The sequence below is a fragment of the Crocuta crocuta genome, unplaced genomic scaffold (genome assembly GCF_008692635.1).
Source record: "Crocuta crocuta isolate KB4526 unplaced genomic scaffold, BGI_CrCroc_1.0 scaffold50, whole genome shotgun sequence".
Taxonomy (NCBI): domain Eukaryota; kingdom Metazoa; phylum Chordata; class Mammalia; order Carnivora; family Hyaenidae; genus Crocuta; species Crocuta crocuta.
The window spans coordinates 2,176,826-2,192,591 of NW_027527428.1; the positions used below are offsets into that span (position 1 = coordinate 2,176,826).

A 15,766-nucleotide genomic window follows, 5' to 3' on the forward strand; every position below is an offset into this window, starting at 1 on the left:
TCTCACTAAACCAGAGAAGGTCTCAAGAAGATGGAAATGTTTTCATATGAGGATAGAAGAAAGGGAATCCTTCCCCCTGAAAAAGAAAAGGAAAAAGATAAAGGGTAATAGAATGTCAGTGTGTTATATCCTTTAGTAAATGAAAAAGGTGGACATGAGTGGACTGACCCTTCACATTCTGGAATAGTCTCTCTAGGAAGCCCTTCTTCAAGCCTGAGGAAGTTGGATTTGAGATGTAAATTGGTTTTTTTAGTTTATTTATTTATTTTTGAGAGAGAGAGAGAAAATGCGAGTGAGGGAGGGGCAAGGAGCAAGGGAAAGAGAGAGAATCCCAAGTAGGCTCCACGCTGTCAGCACAAAGCCAGATGTGGGGCTCAAACCCATAAGCTGTGAGATCATGTCCTAAGCTGAAGTCAGACGCTTAACTGACTGAGCCACCCAGGCGCCCCTGAGATGTAAATTATTAAAGCCACTGAAGACAACAAACAAATGGAACCCTTTAGCCCAATAGGAAATAAAAGCTGAATCGAATTTAGTTTGGGAAGTGGGTGTGGGAGACCAGTCAAGGGACATTCAAAGTCTACATCACAAAAAATCCCATGTTTGCTCCGCTGCCGAGTCAGTGCCACTGTCAGAACCAAACAGAGTTGGGGCCATGGGTTCAATCCCAGGAGAAGCTGTCAGTCATTATGCTTTTACATTTTTGGTTTTTTACATCTTTATGGTTTTACAAGTCCAGCTAGAGTTGGCACCTCTTAAACCTTTCCAATAATCTTGAAGGGTTGTCTTTGGAAAGTAGCTCTGATCCACTTTGAAACTAAGGCATTTACCCACTCATTCATTCATTCATTCATTCTTTGAGAGCCTCAGAAGTACCAACCTCCAGGTGAAAGTATATTTCCTGTCTGTTGTTATGATTTTCTTCCAAATATAGCGCCTGACCTTCCAGGCTAATTCTTTTTTTTAATTTTTTAATGTTTTATTTATTTCTGAGAGAGAGAGAGAGACAGTGTGAGCGGGGAGGGTCAGAGAGGGAGGGAGACACAGAATCCGAAGCAGGCTCCAGGCTCTGAGCTGGCAGTCAGCACAGAGCCCGATGCGGGGCTCGAACCCACGAACTGTGAGATCATGACCTGAGCTGAAGTCGGATGCTCAACCGACTGAGCCACCCAGGTGGCCCCCAGGCTAATTCTCCCTGCTACTTCCTCCATGTACAGAAGTAGCCGTGCCCTTCTTTCTGAAACTCTGCTCCCCTTGAAATATTGTATCTCCAATGCCTTGCTTCAGGGCCAAGTACAAACTCTTCCCAAGGCACATCTCCAGACATTCTCTTCCAAGAAGCTGGTGCCAAAGGGAATTACAAGTGCAGGATTTTATTAAGTGAAATACTTATGAAAGAAATAGGATAGAAAGCTGGGAGAGGCAGGGAGAGCCCGCAGATCATGATGCAGGTATGACCCCAAGGGCAGGAAGGTTGTGTGAAAATGTCCAAGACCACCATGTAGTCTCTGGAAGGATCTGTAAAACTGTGAGGGAATCCTCAAGCCAAATTCAGCCATTAGGGGAATCCTGTGTCTCCCAGAAACAGACCTGCCCGTAAGACACATGGCCTCGGTGCAAGCACACTGTGGGGGACCACAGAGTGCACGGTGGGCCCTCAGTCAGTATGCCCTCTTGGTCGGAAGTCTGAGAGGCAAGTTCTCAGGGTCACTTCAGATGTCCATCAACATGGGGCGACAAGGTTCCTCCTATGCTTTCATGCTTCTTCAGTGGCCGTGATAGGAAATCAAGAGTTTGGGGTGTGTGTGTGTGTGTGTGTGTGTGTGCATGCATGCGCGCACATGTGCACTTCTGTGTGTGTGTGCATTAGAAAGAGCCCGCTTCCACAGCCACCATGGCATCTCAGAAGCACACCGCAGACCTTCACCCGTCTCTTGCTCCCTTTCAGACCATCCTGGTGGGTGACAGTGGCGTGGGAAAGACATCTCTGCTGGTTCAGTTCGACCAGGGCAAGTTCATCCCCGGCTCCTTCTCGGCCACCGTGGGCATCGGATTCACAGTAAGCCCTTCGAGACTCTGGGGCCCTGGTGTGTCTCTGTGAGGGTCCCAGCAGGAAACAGGAGGACATTCACATTGGATCATTCAGGGAGGTGGTTTTTTTAATGTTTTATTTATTTTTGAGACAGAGAGTGACAGACTGTGAGTGGGGGAGGGGCAGAGAGAGAGGGAGACACAGAATCCAAAGCAGGCTCCAGGCTCCGAGCTGTCAGCACAGAGTCCGAGGCGGGGCTCAAACCCATGAACCGCAAGATCGTGAATGACCTGAGCCAAAGTCGGATGCTTAACCGACTGAGCCAGCCAGCGTCCCCAGGGAGGTTTAAGAAGACTACTTACCAAGGTGGAAGCAGGATATTGCGTAACAAGGAGGTATCGTGCACTGGCGGTGCATAGCACAGGGCCCCCACTCCAGCCCTAGCCTAAAAACATGAGGAGGGAGCACCACCGCCAGAGCCTGGGGACAAAAGGCTTCGTGGAGACAGCTAGCTGGCGGGAGCTGTGACCTTCAGTGGAGGAACACGGCAACTCATGGCAACCCTCCTGGGAGCTAGTCTGGGATGCAAGTCAGCTCCCTCCTAATTGCTCTCCTCCTGCTCCCACATTTCCTGGGGCTCCCCATTAGCTGAACACAACTGGAAACTAGAAAGAATACCTCTTTTATTTAAAAAAATTTTTTTAAATCTTTATTTATTTTTGAGAGGGAGACAGAGCGTGAGCAGGGGAGAGGCAGACGCAAAATCTGAAGCAGGGTCCAGACTCTGAGTGGTCAGCACAGAGCCTGACCCGGGGCTCCAACCCACGAACCGTGAGATCATGATCTGAGCCAAAGTTGGATGTTTAACCGACTGAGCCACCCAGAAGCCCCTGAAAACTTCTTCTTTTTTTAAGTTTATTTATTTATTTTGAGGAGAGAAAGAGGGAGAGAGAGAATCCCACGCAGGCTCTGCACAGTCAGCATGGAGCCCAACGCAGGGCTCGAACTCATGAACTGTGGGATCATGACATGAGCTAAAATCAAGAGTCAGATGCTTAACCAGCTGAGCCACCCAGGTGCCCCTTGAAAGGATATCTTGACACAGATTGCTCAGGTCTACCTTCTAGGGCAAGAAGAAGATGGAAAGGCAAAGGGATGGCTTAAAATTTTAAGCACGGTCCAAATTTAACCCTGTCAACATTATCACATAGGTTCTACGGAGCTGGCAGGCCAAGGGTCAAAGTTCTATTTTTAGCACTCTGGCTCTTCCAGGATCTCCTCAGGATCAGGATAGAGCAGGGCACAGGGCCTGAAGGACCACACTCCCAGTGTGACTGGGATGGTCACACTGACAGGAAGCGAGAAGGGGAGCCCCAGAAACTGGGCTTGCTGGCTGGGTCAGAGCAAGGACTCATGATGGCCAGGGATTCAGAGCAAAGCCGAAATGGGAGCCCGGCCAGTGAGTGTGCCAGAGCCTGGACTTCAGCCTGAGACACCAGTGCCCAGGGTCCGCCCACACCCGGGCTCCGGAGTGCTGGGAAGGGCAGGGCTGAGTCCCAAGAAAGCAAGGCTGCCCAGGCAATTCCTGGGGCCCTGGACCAGGCTGCCACACCAGGCATCCCCCACCTTGGGCCCGTGCCCAGTCTGCCCCTCAGCACACAAGGTCACGGGGAGCCCTCACAGCTACAAGCCTTCTCCCCGACTCCACACCCATCCTTCAGCCTGTCAGACTCAGAGGGTGGACAGTGGGGTGAATGTGGGTGTGGATGTGGGCATGAAGACTGTGACTCACACTCCACAGAAGCAGAGGGGCGGGACCTCCAAATTTGCCACTCTCCTGGTAAGAAAAGCAAGGCATCTGGCCCTTAAGAAGGAAGAAAGTGTGTGATCACACTGCGAGCCTGAAGGAGGCTGAGACAGGACAGAGCTGGCTCTCCCAAACCTACCACAGGACAAAGGAGGGTCTTGGTTAAACCAACAACACAGCTGGAAGTTAGAAGCCCACATTTCCCCCTGAAGGCTCTGGGGGCAGGGGATGGGGTCCTTCCTTGCCTCCTCCAGCTTCTGATGGCTCCTGGCGATGTTTGCCATTTGTTGGCTTGTCGATGCACCACTCCGATCTCTGTGTCTGTGTTCACACGACCAGCTTCTCCCTGCGTGTCCACTCCTCTTCGTACAAGGACATCTGTCCTATTGGATCAAGGACCTACCCTATTCCTGTATGACTTCACCTTAACTAATCACACCTGCAACTACCCCATTTCCAAATAAGGTCACATTCTGAGGGACTAGAGGCTGGGACCTCAACAGAGGCTTTGAAGGACACCTGTAACACTGTGGTTTGCAGTGGAAGGTGAGCAAGGGCCATGCCACTTCCTCTCTCTCATTTCTCCTCGGCCACTACCCTCTGGCTCTGAATGCGTTCATAGCTGCAGGGTTCCCGCGTGAGCATTCCGGAGCTCAGAGCCTGACACACTGAATGTACTGGGGCGGCATCTGCAGCAAGAGACTCTTGCCTCCAAAGAGCAGGCGATAAACGCACCTCTGCAGAGTTCTGGGCACTTTCTCCGCTCCCATATAGGGCTGAGTCCCACCCTATGTATACAAGAGGTTATGGCAAGCCCAGCTCCAGAAAATAGCTCCAGCCAATGCCAACACTCAGAGGGCTAGAGGCAGGTGTACACACAGTCCCCATCAGACCTATAATCACTCCTAAGCCCCACCTGCCCCTTGTCCTTTACCCCACCCCCACTCCCACACCTAAGTCAAAAGGTACAGAGGCCCATCTCTGCCCCCCCCCACAGTCATCGGTCAGTCCCGCTATAATGCACCCACCCCGTTCCATGGTAAGCTATGTGTGCTTGTGCAGAATGTTGGCACAGGAATAATTAAGATTAGCCCCTGAGGCCCACCGTGGGCAGCCCAGGGCACGCTCCCACTGTCTGCCACCAGGAGCTGCAAGATTCCCGGGATGTCCTTGAGACTCTGCTCAAAATGACCCATGGCTCCATGAATTCATTTAATACTCAATATTTAAGGCCTGCTCAGGGCCAGGGGCTGAGAATCACGCAGTGAATAGGGCCAGCCCTGCCTTCAGGGGTGCCCTAGATTGGGAGGTTTGGGGTGAGGGGGAGGCTCTCCTATAATGGGACCTTCTGGACACAGCCCAACAGGTCAGGGAGAAATGAGAGGTGATCTGCACTAAAGGGTCAAAGTCCTAACACCCACCAAGGGGCCGCGAAACCCCACAATGTAAATGTGCTGCAAGGTGAATTTCGGTGGGTAAATAAAAATTACATTCAGAGGGGCTCGGGCTCGGGTGCGTTAGCAAAAGCAAAACTGCCGGAGCGCTGTCCTCAGAATGCACGCCGCCTCTCAAAAGTCGCGCCCCGCTGCCCCCGGGGCGTCCCCAGCCCCCAACCCCAACCCACCCCCTCCCCNCGGGTCCCAGCGCTGTCTGGCCTTGCGCTACAGGCTGGGTTTCCGGGGACCGCTCCCCGTGGGAACCTAACCCGGGCCGCTGGCGACCTTTGGGGACTGGTCCTCGGGCTGGATTCGGCCCACGTCCTCAGAGCACGAAACCGGGCCAATTTGCTCGGGGCTCGCCTGCCCCTCTGGCGCTGACCCTGCGGTCGTCCGCGCCCTCGAGACACAGCCTGCTCCAGGCAGGTGTCTTCTGGGTGGCGGGACGGAGGGAGGAGCCTGCGGGGGTCCCGGCTGCGGCGGTGGAGGGTGGGAGGATTGGGCGGAGCCTAAGGCGGGGCGGTCCCTGCGCTGTCCCCCGCCCGCCACCAGCTCTAGCTCACCTCTCGTCGAGGGGACGTGACGGGCATGTCTGGCGCCGCTGCCACCCGGGATGGAGAGGGGCCCGAGCACTCCCCGCCCTGCAGTCCGAGCTACGATGTCACGGGCAAGGTGGGTGGGCACTGTGCCCAGTACTGGGGACTCCCCAGCCGGCTCTGAGGGCCACCCCTTCCTGCGCCCTCTGCCCTGAGACCCTGGCCCGAGCCCCTTGCTCGCTGCGTCTGCGTTGCCTTTAGCCCTTCCCCCAGGGAGCCGGGTTTCCCGGAGCAGAGAGGAAGGGTGGAGACTGCCAAGGCCTGGGCTGGCTCAGCGAGGGTGGGAAGACGGAGATCGGAAGGAGTGATTGACCCCCCCCACCCCACCCCCAGCGGACCGCAACCCAGGTTTCTCCTGCCGCACCCTCGTCGCTGTGATCTCCCGGGAACTCCATGCTTCTCCGTAAAGGTTAAGCGCCCAACGGTCCTGGCACAGGCATCCCAAACGCTGGGAAATAGAGAGGACGCCCCCTGGCGGCGGAGCAGTTGTCGTATACGCCCTTCTCCCAGCTAAGCTCTCAGCTGAGACCTCACTTCCAGTTTCAAGGCCTTAGGCCTGAATCTCTTTAGGTCCCCAGCTGCCCCCAAGCCCTACCCTTTCCCTTTCCACTCCTGCAACCACTCCTCCCACCTTCCTCCAGGAGGATGTTGCTAATCAAAATGCAGGCCCACCTGGGAATTTGTAGAACCCGAGAAAGATTTTGTTGGTTAATCACAAGTCCGCTGTGGAGAGCTGAAGTCTGCTCTCTGGGGCCCTTTCCCTCTGCAGGGCTCCCCTGTTACAGAAGCAGGCGAGGGTGGAGGACAGACTGGTCTATCTGTCCTCCCCACCCCACCTCGGGGGGCACGTGGTGGAGGCAGGTACCCAGAACTCTGAAAGAGGTGCTGAGGGAGCACAGAGCTTCCAATCTTCCTCTGTAAGTTTGGGGATGAGTGAGGGGCTGCTCTGCCTAATGCTGTGGGGCCTTGAAGGAGACCTGCCTCCTTCTGTGCCTTGGTTTCCTCCCCCACCCCCACCCCAGGCTCACTCTCACTAGAAGCTGAGGCCTCCAACTACCCCTCACCCCTTGTTTCAAGGGAAGCCACTTTGCAAGTCACTCACCCAGAGCCGTTTAGATAGGCGCGTCCTGTGTGGGCTGGTGGCAGGAAATGGGCTCCTCTGCCTTCAGGGGAGGGGGAGCTGCTAAGGGCCAGCCCCTAGGCTGGAGGAGACCGCCTGACCTCCTGACCTGATGATCCAGCTGGGCTGTTTGCCTAGGAGGTGGCAAGGCTGGGCAGTTGTTTGTGTTTGGTAGAATAGCCAGGCTGGATGGGTGGTGGGCACCTTTTGCTAAGGCAGCCTCGATCTGTAAAGTATCACCCTCCCTCCCGCCTTCCTCCTCAAGGGCTAGGACCCAGGAGCCAGGGAAGAGTGCGGGCTCCAGAGGGCTCCCCAGCCACAGCCCTCTGTCTCCCCTGGGCCAAGCAGCATCTGTGGCGAGTTGACCCCTGGCCTCCAGCAGCCGGCTTCCCCCCAGGCTTGCCCCAGGAGACTGAGTGCAGGCCAGCCTGGGAAGGGCCTGGCTGGAGCTCCTTGGGCCCAGTTAGAGGGAATGGGGGCCACAGGCAGGCAGTACCCAGCCCTGGGCCACTCTTCCCCGAGTCTTGGGCAGTTTATTGGTCCTAGGCATTAACAGACTCTAAAGACATCTCAGTGAAATTACCCGTCCTCCCCGCTAGTCATGGAGGCATGGAGACCATGCCACAGAAGGGTTAAGAAATCTTCCCAAAGTCCATCAGTAGGCCATTTATAAGCTAGGACCCCAGCCTCGGCATACCGTTTGCTCAGGCCCTTTACCTTCCCACCAAAGTTAGCCAACCCAAGTGCATCATGCCCACAGCAGGAAAGTAACTCAAGCCTAGTCCATGCTCAATCAATTGGTATGTAACCAACCAATTGGGAAAATTCCAGCATTAGGTCCAGACCTCCATTATCCAAGATTAAGGAATGACTGAACAGAGGGCTCCCTTCCCCTGCCCCGACTTGTCCTCAAAAGAAGATAGATAAGCAGTGACTGGCCAGACAATAAAGGGGAGGGACACACCCACCCCCACACACTCCCTTCCCTACAGGGACCGGGAGAGGCCAGTTTGCACCTATTTGTCCCACTTGGGACGTATCTGCAGAAGGAACTTCAAATTCATTGTCTCCCCATTTCGGTATCAATTTCAACCCTCCCTAGTTGATGCAACCCATTTATAAACATTAAACGTCATTAGAACTTCCAGGTAAATGTGACCCAAAAAACCCAGCAGTCATAATTTTAGAATATGCCCTTGCAAAGGACAGTGGGTGGGAATCCCTGTCCAAGGTATTAATACTTCCCTTCTGGGCACTATAGCCCCGTCCACCCAGGCGCACACGTGTAGAATTCACACTGACAGAGAGGGAATCCCAGCTTAGTGTGTGGCAAGGGGAGAATGTGGCCAGGGTCTAGACCAGATAAATGGAGCCCCCAAGCACATTTGCTCACCTGTTAGTGCTGAGGTCTCAACACAGGCTTCCAGGAAATTGAGTGAGAACAGGAGAGTCAGAGGGAGGGCCTGAGAAATGAGCGGAGCCAAGGAGTGGAGAGGAGAGGCAGGGAGAAGGCAGCGGCTTTCCAGAAGCAGGTGCCCCTCCGTGCTGACAGCATCTTCCCCTGGCTCTCTGTCCCTCTTTCCAGGCCCTCTTTCCCTGGATGCCCAGAAATTTGCCCCGACTGCCCATTAACTGCCTCTGCCCCCATCTCCTAGGTGATGCTTCTGGGAGACTCAGGCGTTGGCAAAACCTGTTTCCTGATCCAATTCAAAGATGGGGCCTTCCTGTCCGGGACCTTCATAGCCACCGTCGGCATAGACTTCAGGGTGAGGTGGCTGTAGGCTCCTGCTGCCAGCAGCAAGCCAAGGGGGCCACAGCTCAGGCCCAGGGTGCTGTCCTCTCCTTGCCTGCCCTGGCTGCTCAGAGCTGCTGTGGCTCTCTGTCCAGAGGGCACCAGGGGTGCTCCCCTAGGGACCACAGAAGTGGCCAGGTTCAAGGAGTCTGAGCATGGTGGGCCCTTGGCCAACCTACAGGATAAGTCTTACAATTCTGTCCCTAGAGCAGGGCAGACACATCCCAGGATGTGAGCTGAGTTTCCTGGCCTTCGGTCCCCTTGCTCTTTGCCCCCTGAGCTGGGCCCCTCTGGCAAGTCCTCAGAGGTCTCCCTGTCTTTCTGGAGTTCCCAGAAGCACAGCACTACACTAGGTTGAAGGGCCAGGTTGGCCCTGTGGGGAGAGAGCAGCTCACCAGTGTCCCTCCCTCTCATCTTGAGGAACCCATCTTTACAGATCTGCAGCAGGGACGCAGCACAAAGCTTCTAGTTCCAGGGAGTAAGGTCTAACCCAGGCTGGAGGGTGGGGGGAGGGAGGCTATGCAGACGCTGGGTCCCTCCCTTCCGAAGGGAGGAGAACGGAAGCTTCACTCTGGAGAACTAGTGAGCAGCTAGAGGAAAGCCGACCCTGTGGATCCAGCCTCCACAGTGCTCAGGATGCTGGGGGCATCTTACCTCTAAGGGCTCGCCTGGGAGGGATGGGGCGAGCTCCAGGAGGGTAGGGGTGGGGAAGAGGGAGGGCTCCCCCTGTGCCCAGCCCTGTGCTGCCAGCTGAGGTCTGGGGAGAGCCAGGCAGGTTTGTGGACTCTGGCCCTGGCACGTTAGCAGACGAGTCCCCAGAAGGGAGAACTCTGTAATGGGGGTATCTCTTCAGCAGGATCCTGCTGCCCTGAAGGGGTGATCTGGCTGGAGATGTCTCTGGGGCTCACCGTACCCCCTTTAGCCCTGGGGAGCGACCGGCAGGATGTCTGCTGCTCAGTAGGATGCCTAGGATCCCAGCCTCCCTTGCTTTCCAAATCCACCCTCTGCCCTTTTCTCTTTCAGAACAAGGTGGTGACCGTGGATGGTGTCAGGGTGAAGCTGCAGGTGAGAAGAGACTGGAGGGGAAGGGGGGTGATGGTGGGGCCCGCCCCTGCTCCTCACCCAAACCACAAAAGGCCCGCAGCCCTGCCCTCCGCCTGGGGCAATTTCCTGTGGGGCCCAGAGGAAACGGCTTTTGTTTGTTTGATGTCTGTTGAAAAAGCGGTTCCCAGGCACCCTCTCTTCTATCCTAGGCAGCTCAACGTGCCTTCAGACAAGCTTCTGCTTGCTTCAGCTCCCCACCACCACCAGTTTCCCAGGCCTCATATGCTCGAGACAGGACGCCCCCCAAATCCTGGGCTAGGGAAGGGGCTATAGCCTGACTGAGCTTGAGAACTTAATAATGCCCCCGGCCAGGACACCGTCGGATGTTCAGAAGCCGCTGAGCACCTACAGCAGGAAACAGCCCACCTCCTCACACATCTCTTACACTCCAGAGTGGGTCTGGAGCCCCTGCACACTGCCTCCTTCTGATCATTTGCCCGTCCTTTCCTAGATCTGGGATACCGCCGGGCAAGAGCGGTTCCGCAGCGTTACCCACGCCTATTACCGAGATGCCCAGGGTGAGTCCTTCCCCGGCCCACTCGCAATGCCCAGCCTTCTGTCCCACATCCCCTGTGTGATCTCTCTTTCCACCTGCAGCCTTGCTCCTGCTGTACGACATCACCAACAAGTCCTCCTTCGACAACATCCGGGTAGGTCTCCTCCACAGGCCACCCAGAAACAGCCCGGGCAGGGCCTCTGCGGGCCAGGGGCTACTTCCTGCTTTATAGGGAGGGGGTGGAGCACGAAACACCGCTGCCTTTTGAAAAACACCTGAGCTGTGACTCAGAAGTAATAAACTGCTCCTGGGCAGCATGTGGACATGTTGGGTGCCAGTGCCACCTGCTTAGCCCTGCCCATGATTCATGAGTGCATTTCATGACAAAGTGTTCAGAAAGTACCCAGCTCCACCCTGGACAATTACCCACAGAGGCCAAGGGAAGAACCCACACAGGAAAGTCTATCCATACATCCAGCCCAGGCTGCAAGAAAGTGATTCAGGCAGTGAGCAGTTCTGTCCCCACCAAACTATTAAGAGAGTAGGGATAAAAATTCAACAAGTACAAGCACTGACTGTGTGCACAGCACCATAAAGTTTTCACAGCTGCCTGACCTCAAGGGGTTGCTGGGCAAACAGGGGTGAGGTAGGGGGAGGAACCAGAACATATGGATATAAAGCAGCTTGTAAAAAGGATGGAAATCTGTGGCATCCATTGCCACCTCTGACTTCATGCTCCTGGTAGACATCATTAATTTTTGATCACAGTATTTTTGATCACTGAGCGCTGATGCGTCCTTCGAATCCTCAATAGGGCACTCCAGGAAATCGTTGGTGACTCCCAGCTGATGTATGAGATAAACTCTGCCATCTCCATCTACTATAGAATGGGGAGTTGCAGTGTTTGGGGTTGGCTGGGAAAGACTGATCAAGGCTGGAGAGGCCAGAACAAATATGCAAATAAGAGAATTCAGGGAGGACAGTGAGTAGCCCAGGAAAACCAACAGGACAGAAGAAGGGCAGGGGAGAGGGAGGAGAGAAGGGCTGGGTCTCAGACATGGCCTGGCTCAGCTCATGGTCTCCCACAGGCCTGGCTCACTGAGATTCATGAGTATGCCCAGAAGGATGTGGTGATCATGCTGCTTGGCAACAAGGTGAGCGAGCCCATCCCCGCACCGCCTGCCCCATTGCCCACCGCTCGCTCCACCCAGCCCCATAGCTGCCCCAGAGGGTTAGCTGGACATCCTTCCAGCACAGGTTTCTTTCCAGACTCCCCAGCAAAGGTCAGACTTATTGGCAGCTTCAGCCCACATCATCTGCCCTCTTAAAGCTTTGGAAATGGCCCCCTCCAGGGAAAGTCCAGGTGCTGTCTGAGAGATCCAGGGATGCCCAGCTGCTCAGCCTCCAAAGATCATAGTAAGCAGGGTCACACACAAGGAGCTAAAACTAGCAAGGGTTAGTCCCAACTACTGTCACCCTTCTGAGGCTGGTCACCACACCCCTGCAAAGGAGATCCCATCTTACCAAGTGGCAGGGAGATCCTCTGGCTGGGAGCTGGGTAACTCAGCCTGAACCCTGCCTGGGGGCCAATCCTCACCACCTGCAGTCCCACAGGCTACCAGCAGAGGGCAGGCAGTGGCTGCTCCTTGGGCAAAAGAAGGGCCAGCCTGGGCAGGAGAGGGGCCAGCTGGGGTGGAGGTTTTCTTCCCCAGAGTGACCCACCTGGGCTTGACAGGCAGATGTGAGCAGTGAAAGGGTGATCCGTTCAGAGGACGGAGAGACACTGGCCAGGGTAAGTGACTGCCATGGGGCAGGGTGAGAGGTGGGGGTGGCCAGAGGCTGGCCCTGAGGACATTCTCTTCCTGGCAGGAGTACGGCGTCCCCTTCATGGAGACCAGCGCCAAGACGGGCATGAATGTGGAGTTAGCCTTTCTGGCCATTGCCAAGTAAGAGCTGAGCAAGGAAGAGAACCGTGCAGGGCAGGGTGGCACCATCTGGGAATCCAGTAGGGCCTGGCCCCTGGCCCAAGCACATTGTGCATGCTACGTTCAGTAGCCCCAGGCCGTGGGAGTGGGGAGGGTGCAGCAGTTCACTCCCTGCCCAGCCCACTGCTTCTTCCTCTTCAAGGGAACTGAAATACAGAGCCCTGTGGCGGCCGGATGGGCCCAGCTTCCAGATCCGAGACTTTGTGGAGTCCCAGAAGAAACGGCCCAGCTGCTGCTCCGTCTTGTGAATCCCAAGGGGCAGTAAGGGGGCTCCGGAGGCCCCCATGAATGCAGCCTTCTCCCCCAGATCTGGTTTATTCTGAGAGGCTGGGGGTTGGGGGGACCCAGTGGACAGCCCCTTCCCAAGTGGGACCTGTACTCCCACCTCTGCTCTAGTTCCTGTAGCTTCCCTGCATCCTGGGGGAGGGTAAAATATTTATTTCATCCTAATGATACATAATGTAATACAAAGACGGAGGGAGGGGGGAGGCGGGGCCCCAGAAAACCAAGGCAGGGACCTGGTGGCCCTTTGCCTTCTGGTACTTGGACTCAGGGGTGGGAGGCTCCCTCCTAGCCTTGACAAGTGTTGCTCCAGCTCAGCACCAGGGGGCAGTGATGCACTTCTGCAGCTTGACGCCAGGAAGTGACCCCATCGTCACCCTCACCTCAACTGGAGAGGTTAAGCAGACCCCAACTTTCATTTCCTCCAGCTCCCCGGGAACAGTCTTCCCCAGTAAGATGGGCCCGTGTGCCAGGAGCCAGACCAAAGCTCAGGGAAGAGATGTGGAGATCGGGCAGTGACCGGGCTCTGTGGGTGCAGGAGGGAGGAGTGGCCCAGACTAGGTCTCTCCATGTGGCTGCCTCTGGCTTTCCTAGTCCCCCTCTGGGACGTGTGCCCCTTTTCCTTGAGCCTACAAGCTAAAAATGTTTCGTTCCTGTTCGCTGGACCTCGGGTCCCGAGGGAGCCCCACCTCCCGGAATCTCTCGTCTTCTCTACCCTTTTGCTTGTGCCCCTAGACACCTGAGGTCACAGCCAGGGAAAGGTTTCTCTCCTATCCCAAACAGGATAGGCAGGTATGCAGCCCCACAGGCTACTTCCAGCAGCTACAGTGCTTCTACTGGGTTAAGAGTCAGATAAGGAGATATCACGGACTCCTGGAGCAGATGGGAGGCAGACCTGAGCAAACCTCATCCCACCCCACATAGCCCCCCAAACCCAAGCGCTGTCGCCTCCCTGACCACTCATGCCTTTTCTCTTCCAGACACCAAGGCCAAAACTGCTCCATCTCCCCTCCCACTGAGCCAAGATAGGGAGTCAGAAGTCACCCATTTCTGGGTAAACCAACACAGTGTGCAAAACAAGGTCATTTGGGTAAGACTGGGCCGAGGAGAGAGGTAGCAAGGAGTTTATGTGGGGCCAAGGTCACCAGACTTCTCCCAGCGACCTGACTGCAGCAATCGGAGGTGGACAGGAGACGTGCAGGTCTTGACCTGGAGGCACCTTTACTCTAGTTCTCCAGGCCAGGGGACAAGGGAGAGGAGAGAGGAAGTACACACGTCACATTTCTAAGGCTACTGCATCTGCTTTCAAGGCAGAAATCTTGCTTTCTGAGCAGAGTCAGTGGCTCCAACTTGGGTGCGATAAGGTAACTCTCCGAGGCTTCTCCCAAGAGAAGCAGAGAGGAGCCTGACCTTGCTGGGCTCTTCTGGGGCCCAAGACAGGTCACAGGCGACCGAATCACATGGGCTGCACTTGTGTTTTCAGAATTAAATTGCCGAATTTGGAGTATACCCTGTCCACTGCTTCTTTGAGGTGTGCATGGGGAGGGGACATGTTGAAATGATGCATGTTGGGGGAACTGTCACTGCCCAAATCATTTGATCCTCATCCTTCAATGCCCCCAACTGCTCACCTCACCCTTAACCGACTGGCTCCCCAGCCTCTCCTCGGCTTAGAGCTGAAAGGAAAGGTTTATCTTACGGTCCCATTCAGGGTTTTTTTTTTTTTTTTTGAAAAAAAAAAAAAAAAAAGCCAGGGCTGCTTACCCTCCGCACGCTGGACTCAGAGATTGGATACCTGACTCTGTTCTGCCTCTCTTCCCCCACTTCCCTAGCCAAACGCCGACGCCAGTGTTCATACCCTTGTCCTAGGTGGCCTGTCCTCAGTGGGCAGCCCCGGAGAAGCCTGGGCTCCCTGCTGAGCCCTCACACAGGCCCAGCGAGGATGAGCCCGCACCCCCTGGAAGCGTGTCCTTGGACAACGCAAAGTGACTCCACGAACGGGAAAATGTCGTTGTTCCAACAACTTTGTTGGGTCGGAGGTGCACCTCGTCCTGTTCGTTAAGACTTCTGGGACCCCGAAGGGGCGCCTGGGTGGCTTAGTCTGTTGAGCGTCCGACTTTCGCTTAGGTCACGAACTCGCGGTTCGTGGGTTCGAGCCCTGCGTCGGTCTCTGTGCTGACTGCCAGCTCAGAGCCTGGAGCCTGTTTCAGTCTGTGACTCCCTCTCTCTCTGACCCTCCCCTGCTCGCGCTGTCTCTCTCTCTGTCTCCTAGAAAAAAAAAATTTAAAAAAAAAAAGACTTCTGGGACCCCGCAGCCCCAGAGCTGGAGCGGTTTCCCCAGCAACAGTCCCTCCCAACCCCCCATTGGAGAGCACAAGGTTTTAGCTAAAGGCTGTTAAAACGTTAAGAGTCCTTTACCCAGAGGTTGGCTCCCCTCAATCCCCGCCAAAGGTAGGAAAACCAGATCTGAGCCTAAGGGCCCCTCCGCCCAGTACCAGGAACTCGCCCCGCCCCCCCGCCTCAACTCCTGCCACTTGGTAACAAACACTTCCACTTCCTGAGCCTTCTTTCTTCTCGCGCCGCGGGGCGCCGCGCCGAGCACGGGGCCCCGCCCCTGAGCGTTCCAATTGGTCGGCGTTATTCACCCGGCCCGAGCGCCCTTGTCCGTGGCTTCTGATTGGGCCTCGGTGTCCACACCCTCGGCGCGACCCCGCCCCCGGAATAAGGGGCTGGAGCAGCTTCGGGAGCGCTCAGACGCCGCGCGGGGTGGGGATTGGTCCGCGCGCTCCGGCTTCAACTTCTAGGAGTTCGCGGCCGCGACTCGCCGCACACCTGCTGGTTCAGCCGGTCTGACGGCGCGGGGATTCCCTCCTGCGCTCCCTCCCGCCTGCCGGTCCACAGGGCGGAAAGAAGGGCTGGACCGTCCAGCCCCCAGCCCCCAACGGGACCCCGCGTCGCACCACTGAGCCGGGCGAGATGAGCGCGGACGCGGCGGCCGGGGCGCCCCTACCCCGGCTCTGCTGCCTGGAGAAGGGTCCGAACGGCTACGGCTTCCACCTGCACGGGGAGAAGGGCAAGGTGGGCCAGTTCATCCGGCTGGTGGAGCCCGGTTCGCC

General features: G+C 56.0%; 2 protein-coding genes across 5 annotated transcripts in view; both read left to right on the plus strand.

Moving 5' to 3' along the window:
* The window catches only part of RAB37 (RAB37, member RAS oncogene family), a 58,038-nt gene extending 43,881 nt beyond the window's left edge, over positions 1 to 14,157 (plus strand). The window contains exons 1-10 of one of the 4 annotated variants that reach the window (XM_077754166.1): positions 5,891 to 5,947; positions 6,205 to 6,280; positions 8,647 to 8,757; positions 9,807 to 9,848; positions 10,339 to 10,405; positions 10,485 to 10,537; positions 11,472 to 11,537; positions 12,119 to 12,175; positions 12,253 to 12,329; positions 12,511 to 14,157. In XM_077754166.1, the coding sequence (XP_077610292.1) occupies positions 5,934 to 5,947; positions 6,205 to 6,280; positions 8,647 to 8,757; positions 9,807 to 9,848; positions 10,339 to 10,405; positions 10,485 to 10,537; positions 11,472 to 11,537; positions 12,119 to 12,175; positions 12,253 to 12,329; positions 12,511 to 12,616 (669 nt within the window). In that variant the 5' untranslated portion in view covers positions 5,891 to 5,933 and the 3' untranslated portion in view covers positions 12,617 to 14,157. Of the gene's footprint in view, positions 1 to 1,948; positions 2,060 to 5,810; positions 5,948 to 6,204; positions 6,281 to 8,646; positions 8,758 to 9,806; positions 9,849 to 10,338; positions 10,406 to 10,484; positions 10,538 to 11,471; positions 11,538 to 12,118; positions 12,176 to 12,252; positions 12,330 to 12,510 lie in introns of those variants that run through there. The other 3 variants (XM_077754173.1, XM_077754181.1, XM_077754188.1) reach the window with 3 other exon arrangements.
* Positions 14,158 to 15,394: 1,237 nt separating this feature from the next.
* NHERF1 (NHERF family PDZ scaffold protein 1) overlaps positions 15,395 to 15,766 on the plus strand; it is a 27,472-nt gene continuing 27,100 nt past the window's right edge. The window contains exon 1 of the mRNA XM_077754198.1: positions 15,395 to 15,763. Coding sequence (XP_077610324.1) covers positions 15,627 to 15,763 — 137 coding nt within the window. The 5' untranslated portion in view covers positions 15,395 to 15,626. The remainder of the gene's footprint in view (positions 15,764 to 15,766) is intronic.